We start from the raw sequence: 17,090 nt of genomic DNA on the forward strand, positions 1-17,090 counted from the left end.
TACAGTACTAGACATATGCTATCCAAGGGTCTCAATAATGGACAAAACAGCAGCAATCATTACAAAATGATCTGGTTTTCTACTTCTCGACTTGATATCATCCCCTGATTCAGACATCAAAGGAACTAGTTAAGCAGGCTATAGCCTCCTTTTCTCCTTCACTTTCCCCCTTTTTCTTCTTCACAGCTCCACAGTGTCTCCAGCATCTGTCCTGACCTGTGTGCTAGCCACACATGCTAGTCATCAGTGAGTTACGCTGGGGTCAGGAGCTTCTTGAAGTCTATGTGTCTCCAGAGAGCACTTCATCCATGCGGTGACCTCACCAGCAGACGCCTCTCTCTGCTCGCCTTTTTATATTTTACTTACAGTGTCACCAGTGGTAATTACGCTTAGCCGCCACATGCTACCAGTTACTTACACATAGACAAGTCGACCGAGAAGGAAGGAAAAGGTTGTACCATCATGCTACGACGGAACCGATGGAACCGGGCACGAGGTACTAGTTTGAAAACGCAAAACGGTCTGTTAAAAATGGCATAATTTCTTTATGATTTAAGAAAAGGCTGCCACTCTGCGAAGCCTGTGTCCTCTGTCCCTTTTGTACATTGCTCCTCGGTAGACTATGATATTGAATTTCTTGGTGACCTCCAACAATTACCTTAGCCTCAGCCTTCACGTGTCTGTGTATGGATAAACCACAAGAGGTGAAGTGTGTGTATGTGTGTTGGGGGGTATTCTTTCTCCCTTCACTCGGCAATGCTGCGGTAGCGCACGATGGCGGTGGGGTCCTACGGTGGGGTAGGGAAGTGATTAATGAGTTCAAGCAACCCTCAGTGATGCTTCCCGACAGCGAAAGGAACGCGGTAGGGTCCCCCCTGGGCGTTCTCCCTCAATTAATTTACCATATGTGCTTTCTCAACCCTCCTCTCCCCTATCCCCTATCTACCTCTTTCCCTCTCTGCTACTGTGACCTTCCCTAGTCCACACACACCAACCACAAGCTGAGCGCAAAATGTACTTCTTCATTTTAAATCCTCACAAGGGCAATAAGAAAAGACGAAGTGGAGGAACCGTGGTGAAGTTTAAGCGTGGGTCAACGAGAGAGGCTTTGCACACCTGTGAATCCTACTTCATATTTGTGTCTCCAGCCATCTAGGAGTCTAGACACACAGCCTAATCTTGACCAGATGAGTTTTGCTGAGCTGTGAATGTAGTCAAGCTGGGCTAGTATATTTATCTTTGAGATCATCTCAAACCGAATTTGAATCGAAGCGTAATTTGCTGCAGTCACACTACACCAGCTTCTGCCACTGCATGTGCCATATTACATTACACCTCTAACCACCATCTACTGGCAAGTTAGACAGCATCTCCTCTTCCAACACGTGCCATGCAGGATGGACCGAATCTCAAATAAAACCGTTTGTACATGTCAGCTGAAGCATTAATTGTGTAATTGTACGCAGCTGGGATGTCTGGGTTTTGACGATGTGTAACTGCGAGGGTGTTGAGCTCAGAAACCAGAGCTCACCCCGTCCTTTTCCACCATTCATTTCACATGAACCATTACAGATCCATCACCACGGCTGCTAAAATTCAGCCCTGAGTTGGTGGTGCTCCGAAGAGGTTTTTCCTATGGGCTTTCAAACCACGTTCGCTATGTTCTCTTTACTGAGAATCATGTGTCCCTGTCAGTGATAGCTTAACGAACTTTATGTTTTTTATTCCCTTTGTTTTGTAGCTGGTGCTTTATCACCTTGGTTTACGTACTGTTGATATAAAAACTCGACTTCACACTTGTCAGTGCTATGCTCAAGCTCCAGAGGCAGGCTCGGTTGAAATATGACAGAGAAAAGATTTGCACGTGTTTGTTTAAGAAAGTGACTTGCTGGTGAATAGCAGCACAGTCTGGGCTGTGGGGAGAGTGTGAATATGGGCCTGTACTGGAACGCTCTCTTTCCCATCCAACTCTTTCTAGCTCCCAGAGATTTCATCACCGCCTGGAGAAATGTCATGACTCGTAAGTCCACGTGACGCATGCAGCGGCGGGGAGAGAAGACAGGAAGCGGGGGAGAAGGGAGAGGAGGGAGCAGCTCAGGTTTTCCCCATTATCACGCTCCCCTCTCTCAAGTGCTGTCAGTCACACGGCAAGACTTCGCCGTACCCAATTCAAACACTCATCCCAAGCTCTCTTTCCCTCCATACCGTCTTTATCATCATCTTTCTCCAGTGCCTCACAGTCATACAGTATTCATATATCAACATGTGACTTTTTAATGTATCGGCTTTCCCAAAGTCCCAAATGGCACTTCTTTATACAAGCGACAAAGCGGCTATATATGCCCCCAACGTTATGTAATCAAGGGCAACGTTTCAAGTCCTGGCCTAGACCAGCAAAGTCCAAGTTCCAAATAAAAGAACAACGTGTTACCAAAATATGTAGGCATAACGTTTTAGCCAAGGTACAGGGTATTACATTTGGGCAGAGTGATGTGTAAATGATTTCAGTCTAACCCTGATATAAAGGCTGGTAACCAGTGTTTTGCCTCATAAATCTGGCGGCTTCTGGTCCTCACCTCAAACCAGTGAAAATGCAGGCATTTAGTCCAATTCTTTCCAGTTGCTGTTCAATGGTAATTAGTGGTTGCCCAATATACCAAGGCTGTGAGTAAGGGAAGCCCCTCGGAGGCAGAAACACAGTTTCATGGGAACCTTAACTGCTCCTCGGGACAGCCACGATTGCCCCTTGTAGAGCAGTACACGGTCGTGTTCAGTAGGGACAAAATGAAAATACAAAAATGCTCTCGAAATTAAATGAAACAGGGAGGTACGATCAGAACTTTTACAATAAGAAATGCTAATGTTCATTTCTGTTTGCGAAACGTTTCACTACGGTGTTCGTCGATGAACACAACCCAGGAGTCTGCACGGAAGAACCAAAGGCGTCTTTCACGTTTTAAACAAGAAGTGGCACCGGAGTTAAAACACAATAAATGACCGTCTTTACAGCGAACGTACATTTACTGTAGCTGTTGCTGAAGACGTTACACAGCCAGCATAGATGTCAAGGTGAAACGGCACATGTTCGACCGGCAGCACATCTATACGCTAAGGCCCTTCATGTCATCCTAAAGGAAAAAGACAAAGGTTGCTGTACTGTACTGTAACACACAGTTCTACCAGATGGTTACGCCAAGCACACATTCATGCGGATGAGAGACACATTCTGTCTGCCATGCCTTCATTTTCAAAACGGAGAGTTAACGAGAGAGCCTGTCGTAGTGAGGCAGGCCCTGCAGGCCCAGTTATTATAATTACAGTATATACTCTATCCATATGTCGTACTTACTACAACACTGTGTGATGGGTCTAATACTCTACAGGTGTTGTCTAACACTGTGTGCCCTGTGAGTGTTTCTATGTGTTTCCTATGGTTTCCTGTCTCAATGTAAAACTGAATGAAATTTCCCGAGAGGTTAACATCCCAGGTTTCTACCCCTCAATGCAAATATAATTCCATGTAATTCCACTTTGGCAATCATTCAATTCCATCATAATATTGTTTTCTTTGGAAAAACTCATCCATCATGACGTGGTGGCCTTCGGGGTGTAAAGGGAGGTAGAGGATTTTTCCTGAGCATGCCTTTGTAAACCGTGTTGTAGACGTTGGACATAACTGTGGTGAGAGGAGGGGGAGCCTGGTGAATCATCAGGGGGAGACCGGGGAGGGTAGTTGGGGTAGAGCAGAGGACCCTCCATCCCGTTAATGGGCGCTGTGGTCTGCAGCCAGTAAGTAAAGTGGAAAAGTGGCCGCGGGGGTCAGGCGTGGTACATCATCACGAGAAGGGGCTGAGAGGGGCTGAGAGGGCTGCACTGTAGGTCTGCAAACAAATGATGGAATGTTGGATCGAGGAGCCAGAAAGGAAACCGGTGGGGGTGAGGGGTTACGGAGAGCAGAGTGCAGACAGTGTAATCTGGAGGTTAACATCAGTGTGGGGATGTGGCAACAGGCTGCAGCTCGGGGCCTCCCCAGATTTACATCTTCATCTTGCAAGAGGGGCCGGTGGAGAGCGGTATGGTGGAGGAGACGGAGCTAGGAGCTGAGCATGATGTCACCGTTAGAAAGGGAAGTTTTCTAAACAAAGGGGAGCCTGTGTGTTTGGCAGCCGGGATAAGAAAAACACCTCTGTTCATTATGTAGGAGCTCCAGGAGGACTTCCGTGCTAGAAAATTGAGTGGTCATGAAGACAGAAACAGTGGCAGTGTAAAGGTAGCAAACATTTTTTTGAGTAACATTGTTTTTCAGTCAGTGTTCTTGGGGTCATAGCGTGTGTTGCAACGCTTCATTGACTGATAGGTTAGAGACACAGTGTCTCTTCGTGTTTTTCACCATGTTATTTTTTAAACTGTTGTGCACAGCGATGGAATATGTCACAATCACTCATAGGTGTTGTGCCTGTCCAGCTCTGAGCCAAAACCCCAGTGCTGGTGTTTGTGCAGGTCTAGCCAGAATTGGGAATGTCGGTGTGGGAGAGAGGTTTGAGGAATGAGCGGCTCATGAGGAGCAACATCGGCAGTGAAGCGGAGGCCCCCTGGGCCAGGATGGTGGTGGAGGAGGAGGCATCGGACGGGCTCTGGGACTAGTCTCACCTCACCCTACCCCTCCTCCTCTCCCTCCACCGAACCTCAGGGCCACCCGGGCCCTAATCAGCAGGAAGCAGAGACTCTCTGGGGGTAACACAGCCGAGACCCAGCTGCCTGCCTGCGTGGTGACTCCCTGTGCCCTCCCTCTCTCCCTCTTTCCTCTGCGCCGCTCCCTCCCTCTGCCCTCCCTACACCCTTCCACCGCCTCACTCTCTCTGTCTGCCCTCATAACATCTCTCTCTCTCCCTCCATCTCCCTCTCTCTGTCTGCCCTCATAACATCTCTCTCTCTCCCTCCATCTCCCTCTCTCTGTCTGCCCTCATAACATCTCTCTCTCTCCCTCCATCTCCCTCTCTCTGTCTGCCCTCATAACATCTCTCTCTCTCCCTCCATCTCCCTCTCTCCCTGTCCTCCCACATCACTAAACACTCACCCATTTTCCATGATTGCACCACCCACCGATCGCCTGCCACTCATTGCTCATAACAGCAGGGCACCCCAGGGACTACAACATGCCGTATCACCCCTATCCAGCCTCCCTGGGGACTGCACAGGATGAGTGAAGAAAGAGAGAGAGAGAGAGAGAGAGAGAGCGAGAGAGAGAGAGAGAGAGAGAGAGAGAGAGAGAGAGAGAGAGAGAGAGAGAGAGAGAGAGAGAGAGAGAGAGAGAGAGAGAGAGAGAGAGAAAGAAGAGGAGGAGAAAGAGATATTTGCCTCCACATCCTACACATAGGGGAGAGATATGATGAAATCCTGTCTTCATTTTGCAAACGCTGTGTGTGTTTGCGTGTGTATCAAGTATTTACCTGACCTTCAGCATTAATCGTTCTCTGCCAACAAACTTCCAGTCAGAAGCTTGATTCTTATTTTCCCAGTGATTCTAACTCACTCCAAAAATGATATTCCAGGTGTTGAATCATTGTTCCATAAAAGTAAAAAATGTGAACAATGTGAGTGGGTGAGAATATGCGCGTCACTAGAGCAGCTGTCATTCTGTTTATCGGAACCATCGCAATATTACCACCATAGGCTGGCACACAGTTGCTAATACCTTATTCAGTACTATATACGGAATACAAATTGACACAAGTGATATTGGCTCTTTCAATTCATCTTTCCTCGATTCCTCACATCCTCTCTCCTTCACTGCTTCACAAAAAGGCATTGGAGTAGAACATCTGAGGGGATGGATCTTGGACCTTCTCCAATACAGCTGAGAAGGAGGCGATGAAATATGCTCTGAGGAATCAAAAAACGTGCCTCGAAAAGAAAAAGAAAGGGCCTCGCTGCTTGAGGCTCTCAATGGAGATTCATCAGGGTTTATGCAGGCTTGTAGGGTGTTGGAGTTTCTTCTCAATTCACTTCACTCAAGTATCTGTGAAGTAAGACAGTAACTGTCCTCGTCATTACCATCACCTGCCTGGGAAAATTGTCCCACACGTACACACACAGGATGCTAATCCCCTAATCCTGATTCACTCCTTAGACCCCTTTAAAGACTGACATATGGCCTGAGTCACAAACTAAATCAAGTTCAGTTTCACCTGCTATAACACTGAACGTTGGTCAAAGTCTCTCAGTGCAACATGGGATGGCAGGGGAGTAAAATGTCAACAGTGCACTTTTTTATGTCGTTGTACACAAAGGGTTTTAATGAATGGGTGTAATTACTTTCATTTTGAGCGAGAAACTGAAGCTTGAGTGGCTATGTCTATAACACCTTGTTGGGCGCGACAGCTGCTGTCAGAAGTGAAACTCAGCAGGTTACGTTGTGCTGGAAAGATCTATTTGAAGAACAAAAAAAAACAGGCTGCAGTGCTAACAATACATGCTGAGTGTTTTGGAGAGAAGCAGGAACCATCAAGTCGGAGAGAAGAGAAGAGGGTTCGCTCAGCCCTTCTAAGAGGCAATGTGCTATGCTATACTTGTATTTGCTTTGCATTTATATATAAGCTATGTGCTGTTATATTTATACACAGTGAACATATAATGACACACACACAACCCCCCTCCCCCATACACACACTACTGTCTTAGTAGCCTACCAGGGTCCCCACCTTGAGTAAACCAACATGTCCAAACAGTGTGACGGCCTTAGAGAGAAAGGAGCTCTGTGTTGGGCCGCTGTGGTGAGAGTGACGTGAGCTCTAGAAGCCTTGCCAAGCACAATACTGAGAGGTGATGGTCCTGCTCCATGCTAATTGTGTCAATATGTGCAACTGCTAGCCACAGTGACCTCTTACTGCAGTACTCCTGGCTTCAAGGGACATTCATAATAGAGAACACACACACACGTTATTGAGATAGGTACCTGTACGACCGGATGACCTCCGGACGGAGCTTTGACTGCCCCGCGGCTGCCCTCTGTCTCGTAGTGGGCACGGTGGTGGGACTTGGGCTGCATCTCGATCTGCAGACTGTACGGGCCAGAGCAAGACGGCAGCTGCCAATCCAGGGCAGGCAGGGAGCTATGATGAAGAGAGACCGTGCTTGGTACTTTGTGGAACATATAGATATAATATAACATATAATCATATAAATAAGAATCTACAGAATAGCTTGGTCCCAGCTGCATGACTCTTCTATAGCCATCATGCAATACATGGACATAAATGCTTGGCATGACAATGAACGAAACCAGAAAGGAGTTGGATAAAATAGAAACAGACAGGACCACCAGGCGACCTACAAACACGCACCCACGCACGCACAAAGACGGATCCGTTTCACTTTAATCCAGATCTCTTTTTCCCTTGTTAAATAACGTCCTGATCCTTTCCATTTCATCATTGGCTCTGATCTAATCAATTGAAGTCATAGCCTGACGTATGTAGTTCCTAAACCCTGGGCAATAATGGCTCTTTTGATGAAAGCTAAATTAAACTAAATGAAAGAAGCATGTGGTCTGGATAGTCTGCTGTGTTTTTAAAAAATCTTGCTGTAACAGGTGTCGACAAGTGGACTCTTAGAAAAAAGGGTTCCAAAAGGGTTCTTCAGCTATCCCCATAGGAGAACCCTTTTTGGTTCCAGGTAAAACTGTTTTTGGTTCCAGGTAGAACCATTTTGGGTTCCATGTAGAACCCTCTCTGGAAAGAGTTCTACCTGGAACCAATAAATGGCTCCCCTATGGGGACAGCCAAAGACCCCTTTTAGGTTTTAGATAACACTTTTTTTCCTAAGTGTGTGGAGGAGGCATAGCCATTTCAGCAGCACAATTATACAACATGCCTATAGGCTTAACGTAGTGCATTGGTGGTATCAATAATACAAGTAGAGCTATAGTGGAAGTCGGAAGTTTACATACCCCTAAACCAAATACATTTAAACTCCGTTTTTCACAATTCTTGACATTTAATCCGAGTAAAAATTCATTTTCTTAGGTCAGTTAGGATCAGCACTTTATTTTAAGAATGTGAAATGCCAGAATAATAGCAGAGAGAATTCTTTATTTCAGCTTTTATTTTGTTCATCACATTCCCAGTGTGTCAGAGGTTTACATACACTCAATTAGTATTTGGTAGCATTGCCTTTAAATTGTTTAACTTGAGTCAAAGGTTTCGGGTAGCCTTCCACAAGCTTCCCACAATAAGTTGGATGAATTTTGGCCCATTCCTCCTGACAGAGCTGGTGTAACTGAGTCAGGTTTGTAAGCCTCCTTACTCGCACACACTTTTTCAGTTCTGCCCACAAATTTTCAATAGGATTGAGGTCAGGGCTTTGTAATGGCCACTCCAATACCTGGACTTTGTTGTCCTTAAGCCATTTGGCACAACTTTGGAAGTATGCTTGGGGACATTGTCCATTTGCGAGCAAGCTTTAACTTCTTGACTGATGTCTTGAGATGTTAATATATCCACTTAATTTTCCTTCCTAATGAGGCCATCTTTTTTGTGAAGTGCACTAGTCACTCCTGCAGCTAAGCAACCCCACAACATGATACTGCCACCCCCGTGCTTCACGGTTGGGATGGTGTTCTTCGGCTTGCAAGCCTCCACCTTTTTCCTCCAAACATAACTTTGGTCATTATGGACAAACAGTTATAGTTTTGTTTCATCAGACCAGAGGGCATTTCTCCAAAAAGTCCGATCTTCGTCCCCATGTGCAGTTGCAAACCGTAGTCTGGCTTTTTTTATGGCGGTTTTGGAGCAGTGGCTTCTTCCTTGCTGAGCGGCCTTTCTGGTTATGTCGATATAGGACTGGTTTTACTGTGGATATAGATACTTTTGTACCTGGTTCCTCTAGCATCTTCACAAAGTTATTTGCTGTTGTTCTGGGATTGATTTGCACTTTTCGCACCAAAGTACATTCATCTCTAGGAGACAGAACAAGTCTCCTTCCTGAGCGGTATGACGGCTGCGTGGTCCCATGGTGTTTATACTTGCGTACTATTGTCTTTACAAATTAACGTGGTACCTTCACGCATTTGGCAATTGCTCTCAAGGATGAACCAGTCTTGTGGAGGTCTACAATTTGTTTATCTGAGGTCTAGGCTGATTTCTTCTGATTTCCTCATGATGTCAAGCAAAGAGGCACTGAGTTTGAAGGTAGGCCTTGAAATACATCCACAGGTACACCTCCAATTGCCTATCAGAAGCATCTAAAGTCATGACATCATTTTCTGGAATTTTCCAAGCTGTTTAAAGGCACAGTCAACTTAGTGTATGTAAACTTCTGACCCACTGGAATTGTAAAACAGTGAATTATAAGTGAAATAAATTATCTGTGAAGAATTGTTGTAAAAATGACAAAGTAGATGTCCTAACCGACTTGCCAAAAGTATTGTTTGTTATTAACAAGAAATTTGTGGAGTGGTTGAAAAAACGAGTTTTAAATACTCCAACCTAAGTGGATGTAAACTTCAGACTTCAACTGTATCATCAAAAATCATTGAATCCCACATAGACATTTATTTTTAAATAAACAACTAACCAAGTAACCAGACAACTGTCTGAAACACTCGAAAGACCATTGGTATCTCAGAAAGTGTCACACGTGGCCACTCATAATATCATTGTTCAGATGTCGCGAGGGAATTAGCCTATCTTCCCATGTGAAGACTGCATAGATATTGAACCAAAACAAACATTTGCAAGACAATATTTCACTGCGCCGGATGCCTGTGAAGCACAAAACCCCTGACAAAGGCTGGCCATGAAAAGCAATCTCTGGCATCCTCTTGGAACTTTCATGGTGTTTGTTGACCCAAAACTAACTGATTTCCCCCCTCTCAGGCTTTATCTGGGCTGGCTGAACATTACATCATGTTTAGTGGCCAAAGAGAAGGGGAGGCACATGTCTAGCACGGGGAAGCCGGTTGTGTGATTACCCCACCAACTGTTTCCTTGAGCAGGCTTGTCACCATCACTTCCTGTCTCTGCATTATCTTAATCAAACATTTGATTTCCAACAGGAAAGTGTGCCAGGGCAGGAAAGAGAAAACTGAGAAAGGGTCGCCGTGAACTGAAAAGGTTGCCTTGTTAAGAAGGGAGTCTGTGTGTTTATGTCTATCTGTGTGTATTGTTTTTGTGGGGGTTTCCACGGTAACAGGGCACAAGTGCTACACTACTCCTCCCTGCGAAATATGATTTATGAAATGTTTTGTATCTTCAAAGGGAAGCCCTCTTGGAAGCGGTACAGCGACTACTGCCTTTCGCCGCGGTCTTTGAAGACAAAAACTATTTGGCACTTGCAATATATAAACAAGTGTAATTTTGGAAAAAGACAAGACCTGGGATGGCAAAATAGCGGTGCAAGTGGAGGAACTGTTTTCCGTGTGGGAAAATAAAGGAGTAGACCTTGGGTTGGATGTTAGTCCATAAATCTTTTGAAATAAGTCAACACCTCCATGAGCTTCATTGTCTTTTTCAAGGCCTAATAACACTTAACTATGCTGCCTTATGTTCTAAGTGACTTCCCTGCCAACGTCAACATTTGTTTGTTTTAAACTGCTGATAATAAATTATTATACAGTACAATTAATTGACCCAAGACTTCCCAGTCCAGCAGTATTTCATTTCCACCTACCTGAGGTAGGGCTTTGGCTTGGACCAGGAGTAGGGTTGCTGGGGCACGTCTAGAAAGCCCCCACAGTAGTTCTCCTTCTTGAAAGGCAGGCGGGAGATGTAGTCCTCCTGGAGGAGCTCGCTCCCAGGGCCCATCTCCTCTCCTCCCGGCTCCGTCTTCAGGCTCATCGTGGGGCTGTGGTCTAGGTTGGTTTTGCGGGCCTTGACGGGGATTCCCTCGCCCATGTCGACCACTCCGTCGGTGGTGAGGGCGTTGATGGCCGCCACGATGGCAGAGTTGGTGTACTGGTTGGTGTTGGCCAGCCAGCTGTCGTCTGTGACGCTGACCCTGGGCGAGCCACGCGGGGAAGGTGTGGACGACTGGTTGGGCGAGTAGGTTGGCTGTCTGTAGGTGGTGCTGTTGAAGCTGTATTTCCTCTTCCCCACGCCAACGCCGCCACCTCCTCCACTGCAAGCCGGAGAGTTGGGCCTGGAGCTTCCACAGGGCCCTTGCCCCGCCCAGCCCTCCTCAGCTTGGGCCCCGATCTGGGGGGAGGTGGAAGGTGAGTGGCGGGGGGAGGTCGATGGGGGGCCGAGAGGAGCGTGTGGGCAGGAGAGGAGAGAGGACGAGCCTTTCGGAGAGACGCAAGGAGACTGCCATGGCGAGTTCTGGGGTGAGTTGTCATAGTTGTAAAAGCCGGACTCGTAGGACGACGCATCCGAGTTGCAGCTACGTGATGACACGCTGCTGGCCGGGCTGAGGCAACTGGGGTCGCGGTAGCCATCGGCATTTGGCAGCGTCAGGGTCACGATGGAGTTGACCCCCCGCTTGTGGTGGACGATGTGGTCCATGGTGCTGCTCTCCTCCACCTCCTCCTCAGGGTACTGGTGGTAGGCTGTGATCTCGATGCGAGGACTCTCCAGGGCCGGGGCCCCGTTAGGCCTCAGGCCGTGGGACATGTAGTAGCCCTGGGCTGGGTTGTGGTTGTTGTGATCGTGGAGACCGTACCCTGTCTGGTGGCAGGAGGACACGGAGATAATGGGGCTGGACTGCATCGTGTGGTACTGGGTGGCCAGACAGGGGTTTCCCATGCCCAGTGGCAGGGACAGGCTGACATTTGGAGTGTAGCTATATGCATCTGGAAAATACAAACACACGAGGGCATTGTAAATATTGGCCACCATATAAACATTTTTTTTTTTTTACAAAGTTGATTCTTTGTAAAATGCACATTTTCTCACTTCTAAATCCAAGACATCAACAGTATTTTTCATGGAGTTTTGGTAACAATTTACATTAGGTCATCTATGTATTCATAAAGCCTTTATAAAAGCTATATTACAGGTCCTAAAACATAGCAGGCTAGCAGATACCCATAGACTTCCAGTCATTGTGCTAATGCCAGTTAGCATTAGCTCTCAAAACTACCTCTAACTTCTTTCATACTGGACACAGAGACACACAAATGGTATCCACGAGTTCATCTGACTTTGGGGGAGTAGATAATGGGCTGCATTGCCAAAAATCCCAAATGATCCTTTAAACCCTATGTCTATTGAGCTGATCAAGGTCCAATGAAATGTGTGAGATATCAGCAGATTGTTAACAGTCCATCTGGAGCTGTGCAGAGATCCACGGTGTGCTCTCTAGACTACAGGACCTCCTACAGCAAAGCAGTGACGGATACCTTATTTGATTGATCGCTTCACTCACTGAGTGAATTAGGGCTCGCCCATGTTGAACGCTAACAGCACTCTGCTTTGCTCTGAGCTTGAGATTAAAGTCGGAGGGTTTACAGCTGCTGAGGCATCGCAAACATACAGAATAGACGCTCAGGCACAAATGGTTGGACACACATTCACACAGACATGCATACTGCACAGGTAAACACAATTGCATACAGTACATACACACATTATCTGCCACACACACACACACACACACAAACACAGAAACACAGAAACAGGGCAACAGCAGCAGCACTTAGTGAGCAAACCTCCCCTTCTGTTACGATTTTACATAAGAAAGATCTTTAAGCCTCTAACATTTACTTGAAAAAGGTACACAATTGTTACAATATAATGTTTTCTGTCTGATAAGGGCCATTTTACTATCTCAGATGAAAACCAAGCACATGTTGTGCAGTGTACTCAAGCAGGGCAATCCCCTTCCAGCTTGTGTGCTATATTCATTAACCGCAACTCTATGCAAACAGCACATCACATGAAATGATGAACCTGTCATGCACCACAGAATACGTGGGTAGACTGTCTAAAATTAGTTCACGACAGACTATTTCCAGAAACAGTGGCAGGTCCAATTCTAATTGTATCTAGCAGGTCATAAAGTTATTTGTGTTTTTGTTTTGCTCAATGAAGCAATTAACAGTAGTATGAAACTTTCGATGCGCACAAACTAACATTAGAGCACATTATGGCGGAGAAAGCAAAGGAAGGGCAATAACAAAGCTTGCGATTAAAAGGGAAGCAAACATCACTACATTATTCGATTTTCTCATATCTGAAATCATAATAAATGACAAGCCTAAATGCCACTATGTAAATCATTCTGTTATGCAAAATACAAAACGTGTACTGTCCTGTCCTTATTATTAATGACACACCAAAAACATGAACAAAGCATGTAAATAAGATGAAAATAATCACACCAGGCTCAACTGCATAATGTAAAACATGCACACAGAGCAAAATAAATCCCCCAAACAGTTTGAGCAACCACAAGTTCAGGAAGACACACCAACCCCCCATCCAGAGATCCGTCACCACCCACCTCTGTCTGGCCTGTGGCCACACTCTCCATCTCCCCCTTGGCTGTACTCAAACAAAAAGTTGAAGTCAAACTCTGGTTCTTCACGAAGGGAGCTCATCTTTGCCTCAGCTTAAGGGTGATGAGAACAGCCTCCAACACATCAGCTCTAACGATTGTCTTCTCTCTGTCTGTTTTGTCTTCTCCTTTCCTCTTTAGAGATGCTGTTCTGTTCTGGTGCTCGTTCCTGACAGACACTCCAGTAGTGCTGAGGATGCAAATCTCTTTCTCACTCCACCTAATGTGACTTAGAGGAGGGGTGATACACACCAACTGACTACAGGCTGACAGCAATTTGATTTCCCCTCTTCCGTGTGTGTGTGTGTGTGTGTGTGTGTGTGTGTGTGTGTGTGTGTGTGTGTGTGTGTGTGTGTGTGTGTGTGTGTGTGTGTGTGTGTGTGTGTGTGTGTGTGTGTGTGTGTGTGTGTGTGTGTGTGTGTGTGTGTGTGTGTGTGTGTGTGTGTGTGTGTGTGTGTGTGTGTGTGTGTGTGTGTGTGTGTGTGTGCGTGCGTGTGCGTGGCGCACACTATGCTTCAGCACACTCTCTGTTTCTAACACATGAGCTACATCCAACCACACACGTCGGGACTTTCACTCAATTGTATTATCTCTGCAGAGCTTGAGCTTTGCATTTCTGGGTTGCATCTGCTGAATGCTGAACTAACAGTGACAGATAGCAAATTGGGGGTGAGAGCCCTATGGAATAACGATATCTCAAATCCAAGAAAAACAATCTGACTGACACTCTGTTTCGGTGACTCGCTTTCAGGAATCGTTTATGACAGTGAGTAATCACATCTGCAAATTCATGGTGATATTAATATGGATAGTGCATACACGTTTGCAGTTTATAGTGGTCCTTCTGTAGCTCAGTTGGTAGAGCATGGCGCTTGTAACGCCAGGGTAGTGGGTTCGATCCCCGGGACCACCCATACGTAGAATGTATGCACACATGACTGTAAGTCGCTTTGGATAAAAGCGTCTGCTAAATCGCATATATTATTATTATTATTATTATTATAGTGAAAATCAAATCAAATCAAATCAAATCTTATTTGTCACATGCAGATGTTAATGTGAGTGTAGCGAAATGCTTGTGCTTCTAGTTCCGACAATGCAGTAATAACCAACAAGTAATCTAACAATAGTGATTCACATGGCATGCGTTTCTCTCTCGTCACCATATTCCAAAATGTTTTAACTCTGATTTTGTTATTACCATCCATAAATCATTTTTTTCCCCCAGAACATGGAACCAAGTCAATCTGCATGTCTCTAAATATAATCTGGTTTCATCCACACAGATGGTGTGGCTCTGCTTGGCCCAGACAGAGTGAACCTCAGGAAGAGCTAGGTGGTCACAGAAGGTCATCTGTCGGCTCATAAAATCAGGGGCTTTAGTGGATTGCAGTCAGTTATCACGGGCACTTTTTTTTTGAGTGGCTAAGTCACCGCAGAGACAGGGGTTGCGTGCGTGTGGGCATGATGGTACAGGCTACTATACTGGGTCACAGAGAAAGATGTCTGACTGTGTGTCTGCAACAGTGCAGTTGTCAGCAGACTGGTGAAGCAGAGTGGTTAAGCTACACACAGAAACACACACACAACAAAGCGTGCTCGCGAACACAGACAGACAGACAGACAGACAGACAGACAGACAGACAGACAGACAGACAGACAGACAGACAGACACACACACACACACACACACACACACACACACACACACACACACACACACACACACACACACAGACGCACATGTGTCTGCTATTCATTATGAGTCTGAGGAGGGACTGAAATGAATAATAACACAGCCCCCCTCTCCACACACACACACCAGTCCACGTCTCAAAACCTCAAAGGCAAATTAAATTCCCAAACCACAAAAAAGTCCATGACATCAGCACTGGAATACTTCTGTAGCCTGGGCTACTTCATGCAGTAAGTGGCAAGGCAAATAGAGCACGGTCAGTGAGTTGGATGGTCCAGGTATGTGTGCACGTATGATGTAGACTCGTCAAAGTTGAAAAGCACAACCATGAAAACATGCATAAATAGTTGCAATCAACATGGTCAAATAAATGCCTCAAAATGTGGGCTGTGAATGACTGATTATTGACAGTAAGGGCATTGTGAAACCTGGAGGAGAAAGAAAATACAAATGACTGTATCCTACTAAGTACAGCGTTCCTTGCACTCAAATGCCGCCTACACGTTGCTATAAAAGTGTCACTCGCTCACGTCGGGCTCTGGTTATCATATGGATGCCGCTCACCGTGTCAGGTATTGCGCGGCTAGGAGACTTCTGTATTGAAAACACCGACACCTATTGGTAGCTGAAGAATCCGTCCCAAACCGTTGCCACTATTGTGGTGTATAACTTGATAATAATACGCATTATTTCATTTATAGCGACGGACGATTTGAGAATCGTTAAAGTCAACATGACACAAGCAATCACTGCAGTCAGATAATAACTTATGAACATTGCCACGTCAAATTAACGGAAAATATAGGCTACACAGTAAAGCCGGTTACCTTCTTCTGCAGACTTCATCTCCGTAGCGAGAGAGGTGAGAAAGTGCAATCCTCTTTCCTTTCCCAAAGCCGCTGGGAAGACTGGACCAAAGTTGAATTTGGAGCTGAGTCTCAAACAGCTGGTGTCCTGCATTCAACTAGCGATTGGTCTACTTTCGTGGTTGTGACGGTTGGCAATAATATCACAGGCAGTAAGTACCATATGAGAAGTGCGGGAAAAAACGAACTATTTTAGACTGTAGAAGTGTGCATTAGTCAAAACAAAAAGAAACGCATCATTTGTCAATAAAGAAAGTAAACTCGAATGCTGATTTCGAGATTCATTCAAACACTTTCATCCATGTGACAGCACTCCAATAGAAACTGAAATGGAAAAGAGAGCAGAGTATTGCGATGGGCTTATCTTCACAGCACTTTCTCACACACTCGGGGTTGGTCTGATGGTTAGATGAGTGTTGCTGTCGTTCCGTTGTGCTTTAGCCTAATTAAGATGTCCAGAGACTCCCGGTGGCTGTGACACAGGGCTTGTCAGAAGGGGCTGGCTCCATCCCTTTTAAAGCAGGAAAACACCTCCTGTTCAGCGCGCCGCCCCTCTAGGAATAACGTCACCGCTGCCTACTAGACTGACGATGCTTGATCGAGTCCGCCAAGGGATTCCATTTGTTGTAGACGTGGGAGGTGTTTTGGACTATTTATTTTGGGGCTTTCATTGCTCACCTTTCAGGTCAGTTTGGGCAGTTTTGAATGCGGATAACCTAGTTCAGGAGTATTCTACCCGAGGTCCGAGGCCCCTTGTAGGTTCGCTGATGCACTGCAAGAGGTCCGCAAAAGTGTATATAAAAACTAAAGAAAGTGGAACAAATATTTTTGATATATTTCAATGTTGTATTGAATATCGTTAGCAAGAACAGAATAACGACGTTTTTATTACATACCCACAGTAGAAAATAGGATAATATCCTCTTTCTAACGTTCTATTTCTCAACTACTAATATTGAGGAAATAGCCTTGGTCGCTGGCTGCTGGTAAGCTTTCTTGACTTGGACATACATTTTTGCCATCACACGAACCTTCTT

The 17,090-nt window shown here is 45.7% G+C and overlaps 1 protein-coding gene across 2 annotated transcripts in view; it reads right to left on the reverse strand.

Annotated features, from left to right (window-relative positions):
• Nucleotides 1-16,572, reverse strand: part of LOC118367295 (nuclear factor of activated T-cells, cytoplasmic 1-like) — an 89,323-nt gene extending 72,751 nt beyond the window's left edge. The window contains exons 1-3 of one of the 2 annotated variants that reach the window (XM_052494101.1): nt 16,015-16,572; nt 10,669-11,785; nt 6,956-7,112 (exon numbers count right to left, since the gene is read on the reverse strand). In XM_052494101.1, the coding sequence (XP_052350061.1) occupies nt 6,956-7,112; nt 10,669-11,785; nt 16,015-16,147 (1,407 nt within the window). In that variant the 5' untranslated portion in view covers nt 16,148-16,572. Of the gene's footprint in view, nt 1-6,955; nt 7,113-10,668; nt 11,786-13,437; nt 13,735-16,014 lie in introns of those variants that run through there. The other variant, XM_052494102.1, reaches the window with a different exon arrangement.
• Between the last annotated feature and the right edge of the window lie 518 nt (nt 16,573-17,090).

This window comes from Oncorhynchus keta, chromosome 34 (assembly GCF_023373465.1).
Source record: "Oncorhynchus keta strain PuntledgeMale-10-30-2019 chromosome 34, Oket_V2, whole genome shotgun sequence".
NCBI lineage: Eukaryota > Metazoa > Chordata > Actinopteri > Salmoniformes > Salmonidae > Oncorhynchus > Oncorhynchus keta.